The sequence below is a fragment of the Megascapheus bottae genome, chromosome 6, assembly GCF_031878675.1.
Source record: "Megascapheus bottae isolate mThoBot1 chromosome 6, mThoBot2.hap1, whole genome shotgun sequence".
Taxonomy (NCBI): Eukaryota; Metazoa; Chordata; class Mammalia; order Rodentia; family Geomyidae; genus Megascapheus; species Megascapheus bottae.
In genome coordinates, this window is record NC_143514.1 from 65,246,534 (window position 1) to 65,261,196 (window position 14,663).

A 14,663-nucleotide genomic window follows, 5' to 3' on the forward strand; every position below is an offset into this window, starting at 1 on the left:
CCACCATCACCACCACCAGTCAAGGTAGTTTAACCTAGACAGCAAGACTAAGAAGCAACTGGAGCATTTAGTAAAGTTATCTGTTGGGGCCAGGAGTTTGGCCTGGTGGTAGGGTGCTTGCCTAGCATGCACAAAGACCGGAAGTGGTGCTGTGGCTCAACTGGCACACACACATTTTACAACTGAGGAATTGCAAAGTGAAACAAGATTAAATAAATACCTATGCCACAAAGCTACTAAAGTGGGTCTGTGACTGTGACTTAGGCAGGTAGAATGCTTGCCTAGCATGCATGAACCCCTGGATTCAATTACTCAGCACCATAATCAGAAAAAGCCAGAAGTGGTGCTGTGGCTCAAGCAGTAGAGTGCTAGACTTGAGCAAAACAACAACAACAACAACAACAACAAAAACTCAGCCAGACACCAGTTGCCAATGTCTGTAATCCTAGCTACTCAGGAGGCTGAGATTGCAGTTCAAAGACAGTCTGGGCAGTAAAGTCCCAGAGAATCTTACCTTCAGTAAGAGTACAGAAAAAGCCAGAAGTGACGTTGTGGCTCAAGTGGTAGAGTGCTAGCCTTAGCAAAAAAAAAAAAAAAAAAAAAAAGGCCCAGAAACAGAATACCCATGCCCTGAGTTCAAGTCCCAAGACTGGCAAAAAAAAAAAAAAAAAAAAAAAAAAGAAGAAGAAAAAAGAGGGTCGTGAGTTTAGCCCAGTGGTAGAATGCTTGCCTAGCATGCACGAGGACCTGGAGGACCTGGGTTCGATTCCTAAGTACCATATACATAGAAAAAAGTGACAAATGGGGCTGTGGCTCAAGAGGTAGAGCTCTAGGCTTGAGAAAGCCCGAGGACAGTGACCAGGCCCGAGTTCAAGGCCTAGCACTGGCAAAAAACAAAACAAAAAACAAAACAAAACACCCTCAGGGACAGTGCTCAGGCCCAGAGTTCAAGCCCCAGGAATGGCAAAACAAAATTAACATCCAAGCTTCCTTTAACTTCAATCCTCTTACTTCTCTTTTTCCTACCCCCAACCCTCATTCCTTATGGAACTGGGGTTTGGATTCAGGGCCTTGCACTTGCTTAAGGAGGGTATTATTCTACTACTTGGGCCATATCACTAAGCTTCCAGTTGCTTCTTTTTGTTCTTTTTTTGGCCAATCATAGATCTTGAACTCAGAGCCTGGGCACTGTCCCTGAGCTTCTTTTTTTGCTCAAGGTTAGACTCTATCACTTGAGCTACAGTGTCACTTCTGGCTTTTCCATACTCTTATTGGATTGCTTACAGGGCTTGAACTCTGGGCCTGGGCACTATCCATAAGCTTTTCAACTCAAGTCTAGTACTGTGACCACTTTGAGCCACAGCACCACTTCCAGTTTTCTGGTGGTTAATTGGAGTTGAGTCTCATAGACTGCTATGCCCAGGCTGGCTTTGAACCGGGATCCTCAGGTCTCAGCCTCCTGAGTAGCTAGATTACAGGCGTGAGCCACTGGTGCCTGGCAGAGTAAATTTTGTTGATTTTTTTTTCCCTTTTTTTTTTTTTGGCTAGTTCTGGGGCTTAATTCAGGGCCTGAGCATTGCCCTTGGTCTTTCTCAAGGCTAGAGCTCTACCACTTGAGCCACAGCACCACTTCTGGCTTTATCTATGTACTGAGGAATTGAATCCAGGTCTTCATGCATGCTACATAAACACTCTACCAGTAGGGTAAAGCTCCCGGCGAGAGTTGATTTTTTTTTTTAATTTTTATTTATTTATTTATTGTCAGTTGTGGGACTTAAACTCTGGGCCCGGACGCTGTCCCTGAGCTCTTCAGCTCAAGGCTATTTCTCTTCCACTTGAGTCACAGTATCACTTCTGGTTTTTGTTTTCTTTTTCTGCTTCTTGAGGTAACACTTTGAAAAATCCAGGAACCATGTCTCTATCCAAGCAAGGATGAATGAAATGATGGGCGGCACATAGACAAACACCCCTTGTGAGAAAAGCTTTGAGGATCACTTTTGCTAATAAAAAGGCAATGGTCATTGCTGTTGTCAATGCTATAGCCCACCAGTGGCACAGTTTACATATGGCATATGCAAGTATCAACACTTTAAATAAAAAACTGCCAAAAGAAAAATATCAAAATAAGAAGAGTAATAGTCATACTGTACCACCTCCCTCTCTAATGTGTTCTCAATGCCTCCATTCACATGTAATTATATTATCCACAGTAATGTAACAAATAAGAGGTCAAAGGTGACAAACAAACAGAAAGTCCTTCTGACATCTGATATGCCTTTCTTCTCCGGGCCTTCATAGGACTCGATACTGGCCGTGAGCGGTGCAGGGTTGATGAAATGGACATCATGCAGAGAAGCATGGGAGCTCTGGCTCCCAGTGAATGTTCTCCTCCCAGAGGAGGGATAAAGGAACACTGTTCTACCTCACCATCCCTCACCGGATGGTTCCAGGCCAGCGGCCCAGGTGGGCCAGGAGGCTGCGGCCCTGATTTTTTTTTTTTAAATAAAACATTTTAAGTAAAATTTCTACCCTCAGTCACTGTCATGCAACTTAAAAGGCAATTGGATAAGGATGGAGAAAGGGGTGGGAGTCTCAGATTCTCATCTGCCTGATAGTTTTTCTGTTTTCAACTCAATTTCTCTTTTTGGCTTTACTTTCCTGGGAAAGCAGGGATAGCCTAAAATAGAATTAAAATAATCAAGTAGCTTCCTAAAAATGGTTTGTCCTTAGGCAAAAGTTCTAGACAACATTTCTGAACTGACTCCTTAAAAGTGATTTTTGCCTGGTTTCTAGAGACCTTGGAGCCAAAGAAAAGCTGAGGTATAAACAACATAAATTACATCTCCACACCACGTTTCCAGGTCAGGCACTTATAATCAATTCTCTCTTAGCCAGTGCTTTTCTCCTGAATTCTCATTCTGCCTTTATAACTAGTATTTTTAGACATGAGCCACGGCACCTGGCTTATCCCATTAACTTTACCTTGCTTTTGGGAAAGCATATTTTTCACAAAATTAAGGATTGGGAAATAGCATATGGCATGATTTAAATACAATAGATGGTAACAGGCTCTGGTTGCTGTCCCTGAGCTTTTTTTGCTCAAGGTTAGCCCTCTATCACATAAGAGCCATAACTTTTCACTTCTAGTTTTTGAGTACAAGAGTCTCATGGGGACTTTTCTGACCATTTGGCTTCAAACCAGGATCCTCAGATCTCAACTTCCTGAATAGCTAGGATTAGATGAGCCACCAGCACCTGAGTGAATTTCTTCTCCCCCCACCCCCAATCATGGGGCTTGGGCTCTGGGCCTTGGCACTGTCCCTGAGCTTTCAGCTCAAGGCTACCACCCTACCCCTTGAGCCATAGTGCCACTTCCGGTTTTCTAGTGGTTAACTGGAGATGAGTCTCACAGTCTTTTAGTGCCTGAGCTAACTTTGAACTGTGATCCTCAGATCTCAGCCTCCTGCGTAGCTAGGAATACAGGCATGAGCCACTGCACCAGGCTTTTTTTTGGGGGGGGCGGGGGGGGGGGACAGTCCTGGGGCTTAAACTCAGGGCCTGGGCACCGTCCCTGAGATTCTTCTGCTCAAGGCTAGCACTCTACCATTGAGGCATATGGACCATTTCTGGCCTTTTCTGTTTATTGTGGCACTGAGGAACTGAACCAAGGTTCCATGAATGTAAGCACTCTATCACTAGGCCACATTCCTAGCCCCTCTTTATTTTTTTTTTTCCAGTTCAGTTTAATTTTTTGACTGTACCCAGTCAAAACTGGATAGCATTAATGCAGTTTATTTTTCAGATAAATCCAAGTTCTTGTACCTAGTGCCATTTTCAGACTCAGTTTCTACTTTATCTCATATATAGCTGGACATACATACTTTCTCTAGATAATTTTTATAAGTCACATAGTAAACAGCTTTAGTTTTGAAAAACAAATCATCTGGGTGCTGGTAGCTCATGCTTGCAATCCCAGCTACTCAGGAAGCTGAGATAATAGCAGCAGTCTGTGAGACTCTATTTCCAATTAACCAGCAAAAATCTGCAGCTCAAGTGTAGAGTGCAACCCTGAGTCAAAAAAACTAAAGGACAGAGCCCAGGCCGAATTCAAGCCCAAGAACTGACAACAAACACCAACAAAAAAATCCTGTTTGTATCATAGATAAGCTCAGGGTCAGTGCCTAGGCTGAGTTCAAGCCCTATAACCCACCAAAAAAAAAGTATTGCACTGTTGCACTGGAATTACCTTTTTTTTTTTTGGTGGGGCTTGAACTCAGTACCTGGGCACTATTCCTGAGCTTTTTTTGCTCAAGGCTAGCACTCTACCACTTTGAACCACAGCTCCACTCTGTTTTCTTATTGGAGATAAGCTTCTCAAGGACTTCCCTTCCCAGAGCAGTGAACCACAGCTCCACTCTGTTTTCTTATTGGAGATAAGCTTCTCAAGGACTTCCCTTCCCAGAGCAGAATTTGAAACCCAATCTTCAGATCTCAATCTTCCAAATAGCTTAGATTATAGGCATAAACCAATTCGCACAGATCAGTGTTAGTCTGTTTTAGGCTGGTCCTGATGCTTGAACTCAGGGCGTGGGCTCTGTCCCTAAGCTCTTTTGCCAAAGGGTAGTACTCTACCACTTTGAGCCACAGTGCCACTTTTAATCTTTGAGTAGTTAATTGGAGGTAAGAGATTCACATGGCCATTTTTGCCCAGACTGGCTTCAAACTATGATCCTTACACCTCAGCCTTGTGAGTAGCTAGGAACCAGTGCCTAGTTTGGTATTAGCCTTGATTCATTCATGTTGTTTTATATACCTGTACGTAGTTCATTCATTCTCCTTAGTGTATTATTTTATTTTGTAACTCTCAGATTATCAAAAACTTTGTGAACAGGTGTACCACATTATGAATGATAGTCATATACAAAAAAAAGAAATATTCATGTACAAGCTTTTTCTGGTATATTCTTAGGAATGGTATTTGTAAAAGGAATGTTCAGTCATCAGATGAAATGTCCAACTGTTATCCCAAGTCACACATTTTCCACAATGTATAAGAATTCCAATTCATATCCTCCTATCAAGCCCTACAATTTTTATCAAGGTGCTATTCTCATTAAAAAGAATTATTCTTTTGGCTGTCTTGTATTCAACTTGTTAAGTTGAAAAAAAGTTGGACTCAATTTGAAAAAAAAAATCATTAATTAAAAAGTACTGTCCTCTTAAAAGCTTTAGTCTTCCCTCCCTTCCAAGTACATTTCATAGTTCCCTTGATTCAAATCAAGATTTGCTGGTGACTGTTAATATACTCAAAATGTTTATTTTTTGCCTGGGTAGATGACTAAGTCCTAGAATGTCTGCAAATGCATCTAATTGTCCACATGGCTAAATATCAAGTTGGCCAATTAGAAGTCTGTATTCAAAAATCCACATTCCTTGGAATTACCAATATTTTCCCTTCATACAATGAAGATGAAAATTGATTCATAAAATATTTAGTAGGAGGCCACCCTGAGCAGCACTCTTTAAGGAATAGGAGGTACTATTGAACAAAGCTGACAAACAATCCCTACTCTAGGCATGAAGAAGGGACAGTAACAAAGTTTCCCTTTTCTCCTATTTCATGACTTCTCTCTCATCTTCTCCTTGAGCCTTGAGCTGATCTTCCAGCCTCAACTTGCCAGTATCTAAGAATACTGATATGCTACCATGACACTTTACCACTTACTTTCTAAATTTTGGTAGCACTATAATGGAGAAAGGGGGCAGGGGAGTGTCGGAGAGAAACAGATATCAGATACACGATCCAGGTGCAAATTTCAAATCCTGGATGGTTGCATCCTAATTTTGTTACCATAACCAATTATTAAATTGTGTGCTGATAGTCTCTGTGAAGGTTAGATATTTAATATGACTTGCTTAATATACTGCCTGACACTAAAAAAGAAGTTAGCTATATTACATGCATTTTTAGTTGACTATTTTTTTTGCCAGTCATGAGGACTGAACTCAGGGCCTGAGCACTGTCCTTGGGCTTTTCTCAAGGCTAAAGCCCTACCACTTGAGCCACAGCACCACTTCCAGCCTTTTCTGTGTATGTGGTACCAAGGAATTGAACCCAGGGTTTCGTGCATGCTTAGGCAAGCACTCTACAATTCCACCCTTACTATATTTTAATCAGAGCTTGAATACTGTTCCCTCAGAATCTCATTTCTTTACATTTTCACTTCATTGCAACCCTTTTTCCTTTTTTTCCAGATTATTCAGAAATACCTTAAACGGGGCATGGTGGTACATTGCCCATAATTCTAGCATTCAGTGGATGAAGATAGGATAGTGAGGTCAATCAAGGAGGACAGCCTGGGCTATACAGAGAGACCAAGTCTGAAAAAAATTTCTAACCCCAGTGCTTTAAAAAAAAAAAAAAAAAAAAAAAGCTGGAGATGGAGCATATAGTTCAGTAGTAGAGAACACAAGATTCTGGGTCTGATCCTAGCAGCAGAAACAAGAATTTTTAAAGTCCAGGCTAAACACATATGAAGATTCATTCATGCTAAGAAAGTCTTCAAAGTTTCACACATATCAATTTGGTTGTCTCAAGAGAGACAACTTCACTTTAATCTCATTTCTCCAACAAAATTTCAGTTTAGTTTAAAAAGAAAGTCACTGAAAAGTCCAAGTTAAAAAAAAAAAGAAAATTAAAGCAGCAAATAAAATTAGTAACAAAAGTTAAGCCCCTGAGAATAAAAATTCTAAATTTAAGGCTTATTAACTTTTTTTTTTTTCTGCCAGTCTTGGACTTCTGCGCAGGGCCTGAGCACTGTCACTGGACTTTCTCAAGGCTAGGGCTCTATCACTTGAGCTTCAGCACCACTTCCTGCCCTTTTCTATGTATGTGACACGGAGGACTAGATCTTGGGTATTCATGCATGCTAGGCAAGCACTCTACCACTAGGTCAAACTCCCAGCCCTGGCTTATCAGCTTTTAAGTTATTCTAAGAAGCCATCTTTTGATGAGCAATGGGCTGGGAGCATGGCCTAATGGTAGAGTGCTTTCCTAGCATGCATGAAGCTCTGGGTATGATTCTTAAAAGCTAAGCCCCTGAGAATAAAAATTCTAAGTAACATTTAAGGCTTATTAGCTTTTAAGTTATTCTAAGAAGCCACCATTTGATGAGCATCCGGCTGGGAGCACGGCCTAGTGGAAGAGTGCTTGCCTAGCATGTATGAAGCCCTGGGTTCAATTCCTCGGGACCACATACACAGAAAAAAAACAGAAGTGGTGCTGTGGCTCAAGCAGTAGAGATCTAGACTTCAGGAAAGCCCAAGGGCAGTGCCCAGGCCCTGAGTTCAGGACTGGCAAAAAAAAAAAAAAAGATAGGCATTATTTATAAAGGCAAAAATATAAACTTGTGTTTAATGAATATGGATCAAAGAAACTACTAGTGATTTTACACATCACTTAATTCTCTCAACTCACCATCCTACTTTACAGATGACATTACTGAGGTTCAGAAAATTTCCCAAGATAAGAAAACTAGCTTAGGTTTTCAAACTAAGCTAAAACATTAAGCTATCTTATTTTCCTTCATTTAATCTGACTGACTGAAGACCTTTAAAAAAACTAAGATCACGAAGTCAACTTTTAACACAGTGACCCTGTCCACATAAAGCAATCCTTGCCCCCAAAGGCTATTAGAACAGTTTTAGAAAAGCAAAGGGCTTAAATGAAAATGTAAGCTTATCTTAATGTCTGCTTCTTGACCACGTGTTCTGTTTGCTGTGCTTATTAAGACTCCTCACCAATGTTGGGAAAAGTAAAGTAAGGAAATGTTATTTTCATAACGTTTGAACTGTATACCCCTTATCAATTCCAGAGTCCATCTATTCATTCAGGTTTGAAAGCGTGGACATTTCTTTACCTGCTTTAGTAAAAACTTAAGATATTGAAAGACACTACAATTAGAAGGGTCATATGGCTTGAGAGAGAGAAATTTTGTATGTTTGGCAGTGTTAACCAGGAAAGGAGAGCTAGTTTACAGATAAAAAGAATAAAGGTTATCATTCCTGACTTATTTCACTCAAGCTAGAAAACTAGAAATAGACTATGCCTGTGCAACTAATAATTTTTGTTCATCTCACTGAGGAGCGTCACACAAACTTGGGAGTTGCTAACCGCCCTCTACCGTCTCATTTTACCGTCTCCCGGGTTATTTTCTGCCTTCTTGAGTGATGGTGAACACGTGTTGTGAAATAAATGGCAATGAACTTTTCTGCCCCCGTAACAATACAATTCTCATTTCTTCGGCCGAAATCGGAAATGGGATTCTGAAAACCTGAAGCTTAGATTCCCACAAGTCATTTCAGCCACGGAGTAACGTAAGCTCCAGTCACCACCGAGTATCGTTGGTCCCCATCGACAGCAGCGCGCAGGACAGGGCATTTCCAGCTTCACACGACCTCACCTCGGCCCTCCCCTCCACGGTCCTTCCCTGCTCGAGCTGTCTTACCTCCTACACCCTCCGTCGAGGGGCTCGCCGCCACTCCTGAGCTTTCTTTTAAGGGGGAAGCGGCGAGTTAGACGTTTAGTTTTGGAAGGATCTGAACCCTCGGAGCACAGGGCGGCAGCAGCTAGAGCGGGAGGAAGGGGGGAGCAGGGGGAGGAGGAACCCGGGCACTGTCCATCAAACACTTCACGCTAGGAGATCGCTTAATTAAAAAGTCATCTTCGGGCCTCCACCGCGGTCCAGAAACCTCCACGGACCCGGGTGGAAACACAGTCTCCACGCTCCCGAAGGATGGAACAACACGGGGAGACCTTGATGCTCAGGTTCCGGGGGGTGGGGGGGAGAGCAAAGGAACAAAGCCGCGGCCATCCCTGTCGGGATGGCCACGGGACCCGGAGGGACCCCGAGGTCCGCTTACCTGCCGTCAGCAACTGCATGGCGTGAGTGAAAGACGGATCGAGTGAATCCTTCTCGGCCATGAGTTCCGGCAGGTACTTGTTCTCCGTTTCCATCTTTGCCGAGGCTGTGGCCGACGGGGGCAGCAGCGGGGTCGGCGCTGGACCGCCCACCGTCGCGTCGGGGCCCGTGGCCGAGGGCGGCAGCAGCGGCGGCGGCTGCGTGGCGGGCGAGGCCCGGGCGCCCCCCCGGACTCCTCCTCCCCGAGACCGGTGAGGCAGCGGGGGCTGCCGAGACGGCGGCGGGCGCACCGAGGGGTGGGCACCTGAGTGGTCCTTGGAGCAGACGCGGCCCGAGGACCGGGTCAAGCGCGCGGCAGGGTCGTCCCGGCGCTGCATCACGAAGGTTGTGAGGCGAGCAAGCGAGGAAGCGACGCAGCGGCGGCAGAGGCCCGACGGCGGTTGGCGGGGGTGGGAGAGCCGGAGCGACAGCGACCGAAGCCGACCCGAGCGACCCAGCGAGAGAGCACCGGAAGTGAGGAGGCGCGCGTGCGCAGCCTGCCACCGGCACCGCCCTTGGGTTTCTCCGCGGAGAACAAAGTCCCCGGGCGGGCCATTGCGCATGCGCATCTCCGGGGCGCCAGAAGATGTCGCTTCCCGCTTGGCTTTTCGGTCCGAGCCTTGCGGACCGGAGCTTGGCGCGCGTGCGCAGGCTGCCGCGGACTTCCTCGGTTTTTCCTTTCCACGTGACTCCGCGCTAGTGGTACACAGGCACCCCGCCCCCTCTTCTAAGGGAGCTGGCGGGGGTGGTGGAATGTCTTTGTCTGCCGGCGAGCCTGCTGAGTGTGGGGCGGGAGACTTGTTACTCCAGGGCCACGCCCCCTCCAACGGGCGGACTGTGGGGACGGGGCGGCAGAGGAGAGAGACGTGCTCGGGGAGGCGCCGGGGGGCTCCGGGGGGCACCGGGAGGCGCCAGGGGGCTCCGGGAGAATCCGGGAGGCACCGAGAGGCGCCGGGGGGGACCGGGAGGCTCCGGGAGGCGGGAGTCAGGGAGCTGCCAGCCGAAGCCGGGAAAGGAAGGGAGAGAACTGAGGCTGGACGGGAGGAAGATGTTGCCTAGATGGGCCGGAGGTGGGAGGACCCAGGGGTAAGGTAGAGAGGCCCCGGCTGAGTGGTGGAGAGGGGGAAGAAAGCAGCCTGGAGGGGACCTCGTGGAAGGGTGGTTCCGTTATTGCAGGACTGAAGAGTGAAGGAGAGGTCAGAAACTGAAGTAGGCAACGAAACGAGTCCAGAATCAAGCACCCCACGAAGGTGCATGCCAAGGTTTTCGGAGTCGTAGGTTCCCAGAAGTCTGAATAGTGCTGAGTTTGTATGTGTGTGTGTTCTTTGTCTACCAGTCCTGGGCCCTGAACTCAAGGCCTTACTGTTGCTGAACAAGGACTCTACCACAGCAGCCATTTCTCTATCCCTTTATACTTTTATTCATTTTGTGAATAAGATGTCGTGGGTTTTTTTGGTTGTTGTTGTTGTTGTTTGGGCTTTTTTTATGCCAGTCCTGGGCCTTGAACTCAGGGCCTCAGCACTGTCCTTGGAATTTCTCAAGGCTAGAGCTCTACCACTTGAGCCACAGCACTACTTCTAGCTTTTTTATTTTTTGGCCAGTCCTGGGCTTGAACTCAGGGCCTGAGCACTGGCCTTGAACTTTCTCAAGGCTAGAGCTCTACCTACTTGAGCTTCAGCACCATTTCTGACTTTTTTCTATGTATGTGGTACCGAGGAATCAAACCCGGATCTTGGTGCTAGGCAAGCACTCTACCACAAGGCCAAGCTCCTGGCCCCTCCAGCTTTTTTTTTTTTTTTTTTTTTAATGTATATGGTACTGAGGAATCAAACCTGGATCTTCGTGCATGCTAGGCAAGCACTTTACCACTAGGCCAAACTCCCAGCCAGGTGTTATGTTTTTTACACTTTATAAACCTCCCATAGCTAGGTTGATAGGTGCCCACTACTAAGGCCCACCTCTTGGTTAAGATAGGAATCTTTGTAGCCTACTCTGGCCTCCAGTTGAAATCCTCATCACCACCACTGAAATAGCTGGGATTACAGGTGTGACCCACTGCAGTTGGAGCAGAGAATTCTCCCCACACCCACCCCTTAGCTATTTCAGCAGTTTGGAACTCAGGACCTGACTAGCTGGGCCTGCTAGCTTCAGTGATTCTCTACCACTTGAACAACACCCCAGCCCAGCTCTTTGCTGGTTATTTTAGGAGATAGTCTCTTGGACTTTTCTGTTCAGGCTTGAAACTCAGATCTTGGCTTCCTGAAAAGTTGTCACATTTTGCATTTAAAATCAAAGAGGCTGGGTACTTCACCTGTGTACTTTCTATGCTTAGAAATCAGGTGTGTGTGAGTGTGTGTGTGTATTTTTTTTTGCCAATCCTGGAGCTTGAACTTGGGGCTTGGACTCTGTCCTTGGACATGTTTTGCTTAAGGCCCAGCGCTCTAGTATTTGAGCCACTCTGGCTTTTTCCTGTGTATGTGGTACCTTGGAATCAAATCCAGGGCTTTGTGCATGCTAGGTGAGTACTCTACCAATAAGTTTCTCTCTCTCGGCCCAGGAAAATATTTTGTGTGTGTGTGTGGGGGGGGTGTCATGGGGCTTGAACTTGGCCTGGGCTCTGTCCCTGAGCTCTTCAGCTCAAGGCTGCCTCCCTACCCCCTACCCTCTTGACAAGCCCCACTTCCCGTTTTCTAGAGGTTAGAGATGAGAGTCTCAGGTTCTTTGGTGCCCGGTTCTTTTGTGCCCGGGGCTGGCTTTGAACCTTGATCCTCAGATTTCAGCCTCCTGAGTAGCTAGGAATACAGGCGTGAGTCACCGCGCCCAGCTCCCAGGGAAATATATTTTTAATGCTTAAAATGTTTTATTAAAGATAGGGAGACTAAATGCAACAAGAGAATTGTACTCAAGAGAAAGATCTCAAAAGGTCAGTGGTGCCTCCTCTATGTTTCAAGGACTCACAGAGTCAGGATGCTTCAAGCTTCTGTATTGTTTGTTGGAACTGTCCAAAGACAAATCTAAAACTGATTTTTATTTGTGATTCTACCATTGGACAGAATCTCATTCTGTGATATATAATGAGCATTTCTGTAATGAGAAAGGTAATGTGACAAGTGCCAAAAGATAAATGAAAAATTAAGTGTAAAGGGGATTCAAAACAGTAGATTTCAGCTTGGAGAGAATGAGTTCCAGGCAAGAGATAGTGTGAATAAATAAGAAGAAATGATAATATGAGAGATGCTTCCAGACTGTGAAAGAACAGGTTGAGAAAGCAACTTTGTGAGGAAATGAAAAGGACACTTGAGGATTTATAACTCTCCTGCAATTCATTTCTGCCTCTGTCCTTGAAAATCTTGCTTGGGCAGTGGTGTTACAAATGGCTGATGTGTCCTTGCACTGTAATGAGATGCCCTGATAGAGGTACCTTGAGCTGAGGCTAATAAAACTTTGATAAAGATGTGTCTGGGAAGGAGCTGAATAGTAGTGTCTGGGTTTTCTAGACTAGTATCAACAGTTATTGCAAATGTATATTAAAACACATTAAATAGACACAAAAGAAAAACCAAGGAAGTACTTTTTTCGGGTTCCTACCAAACCTTTGCTTACTTTGTGGTTGAAGAGGGGTTCACAGAGCTCTTCTTCTTAGGGAGAACCCAACAACTTTCAAGGGCTTCAGTTGCTGAGGGTGCAGTTTAAAAAAAAAAATAGGTGCTTAGAACAGGAGTTTGGCCTAGTGGTTAAAGTGCTTGCCTAGCATGCATGAAGACCCGGGTTCGATTCCTTGGTACCACATACATAGAAAATAGCCGGAAGTGGCGCTGAGGCTCAAGTGGTAGAGCTCTAGCCTTGAGAAAGTCCAAGAACAGTGCTCAGGCCCTGAGCTCAAGCCCAGGACTGGCAAATAAATAAATAAATAAATAAAATTGAAAGAACTATTTAAAAAAAAAAACAAAACTGACTTTGCTTGGCTGGGAGTCTGGCCTAGTGGTAGAATGCTTGCCTAGCATGCACCAAGCCCTGGATTCGATTCCTTGGTACCATGTACATAGAAAAGCCGGAACTGGTGCTGTGGCTCAAGTGGCAGAGTGCTAGCCTTGAGGAAAGTCCAAGGACAGTGCTCAGGCCCTGAGTTCAAGCCCCAGGACTAGCAAAACAGCAAAAAACAACCCTTCTCCATTTTGTATCTCTGACCATTTTCTCCTACAGCCACTTTATTGCCATTTTAAAATCTAAAAAGGACCCGAACACCTGCCAGACATCCAGACATTAATGACTTACTGTATCAAAGCACTACCTGACCAAGCTTGACTGGCTCCCAGTCATGTGCTGCCATTAGATTTTTTTTATGCATACCTCTCTCCACCTGACCCCTGTTCTTTGACTATTTAAACCTATAACTCATGTCTGTACCTCAAAGATGGCTAAAAATATACTCAAGTACAGTCTTCCCATAACATTTGTGCCATGTAATCTTTTTCTGCCTTTCATCATGTCTCTTATTTGGCACACAGAGACAAGGGACAGACCTGACATGTAGAACTCCTTGCATTTGGGTCTGAGGTCTAAAACTGGTTTTATACATACTGCTTGAGTGAAAAAGCCACTTTCCCTTGCAGGATTTGGGGTGGCTGTGAAGTATTGTGGGGAGGGAGTGGGGACAAGGAAACCTGCCTGTAATAACTTGGCAGGTTTAGCTGCCAGATTGTTTTGTTTTTGTAAAAATGTTTAACCTGCTTGACTACTTGCAAGTGGTTATGATCACCTGCATGTGGTTTCATCCTTGTGGTTATTGACTATGGGCATCTTAAGGTAATATCATAAGGTGACTACCACCTGCAGCGCGGTGTTTAAAAGCTCAGCCCCACTGAAGGCCAGGGCTGCTATATCGGTCTGAAGGTGGAAAAGTAGCCACTATGCTGCTATTAAGCTCCTAGCTCAAGCTCACTGAGTACTGGTTACTACTGCTGAGGGGTTCACAGCCCCCCAAAATGGCTGGGATATTACACTGCCCTGAAAGCCTAGAGATCTAGGTTTTCATTTTGTATTGACCACAGTATGCTGACTGTCTCAGGTTCCCTTGAGGGTTTAATAGCCTTGCGAAAAGACTTAATTGGGAGGAAGGCAAACAAATTCAAACCCAGCAGTGTTTTGCCATGGCGGTGTGTCATTAGAAAAATCTTGGAACCTTCCTTTCCTCTTTTATGAAGAGGGAGATAATGCCTACATTGCAGGCTTGTTGTAAACATTAACAAATAGCAAAGAATAAACTTTATGACAATAGAGTTTATAAGCAGAAATAATTTGGTTTGGGCCTGGAGCATGGCCTATTGGTAGAGGGCTCACTTAGCATGTATGAAGCCCTGGGTTCGATTTCCTTGTACCACATACTCAGAAAAAAACAGAACTGTGTGGCTAAAGTGACAGAGTGTTAGCCTTCAGCAAAAAAGTGTCCAAGGACAGTGAGGCCCTGAGTTCAAGACCCAGGACTGGCCAAAAAACAAAAACAAACCCAACAGCAACAACAAAAACAAAAAATGAAAAAAAAAGTAATTGGTTTGATTTTATAATGATTTGTAAGTACTTTATGTAGACTGTGGACCTAAAAAAAATCCTGGTGTTATTTTTTTTTAATTTTTTTTATTTGTTTTTGCCAATCCTGGGCTTGGGCTCAGTGCCTGAGCACTGTCCTTGGACTTTCTCAAGGCT

General features: G+C 44.9%; 1 protein-coding gene and 1 pseudogene across 1 annotated transcript in view; both read right to left on the bottom strand.

The window, feature by feature from the left end:
* Positions 1–9,424, bottom strand: part of Khdrbs1 (KH RNA binding domain containing, signal transduction associated 1) — a 32,782-nt gene extending 23,358 nt beyond the window's left edge. The window contains exon 1 of the mRNA XM_090335367.1: positions 8,923–9,424. Coding sequence (XP_090191493.1) covers positions 8,923–9,298 — 376 coding nt within the window. The 5' untranslated portion in view covers positions 9,299–9,424. The remainder of the gene's footprint in view (positions 1–8,922) is intronic.
* Positions 927–8,873, bottom strand: LOC150062179 (STARD3 N-terminal-like protein pseudogene; annotated as a pseudogene).
* Positions 9,425–14,663: the final 5,239 nt, after the last annotated feature.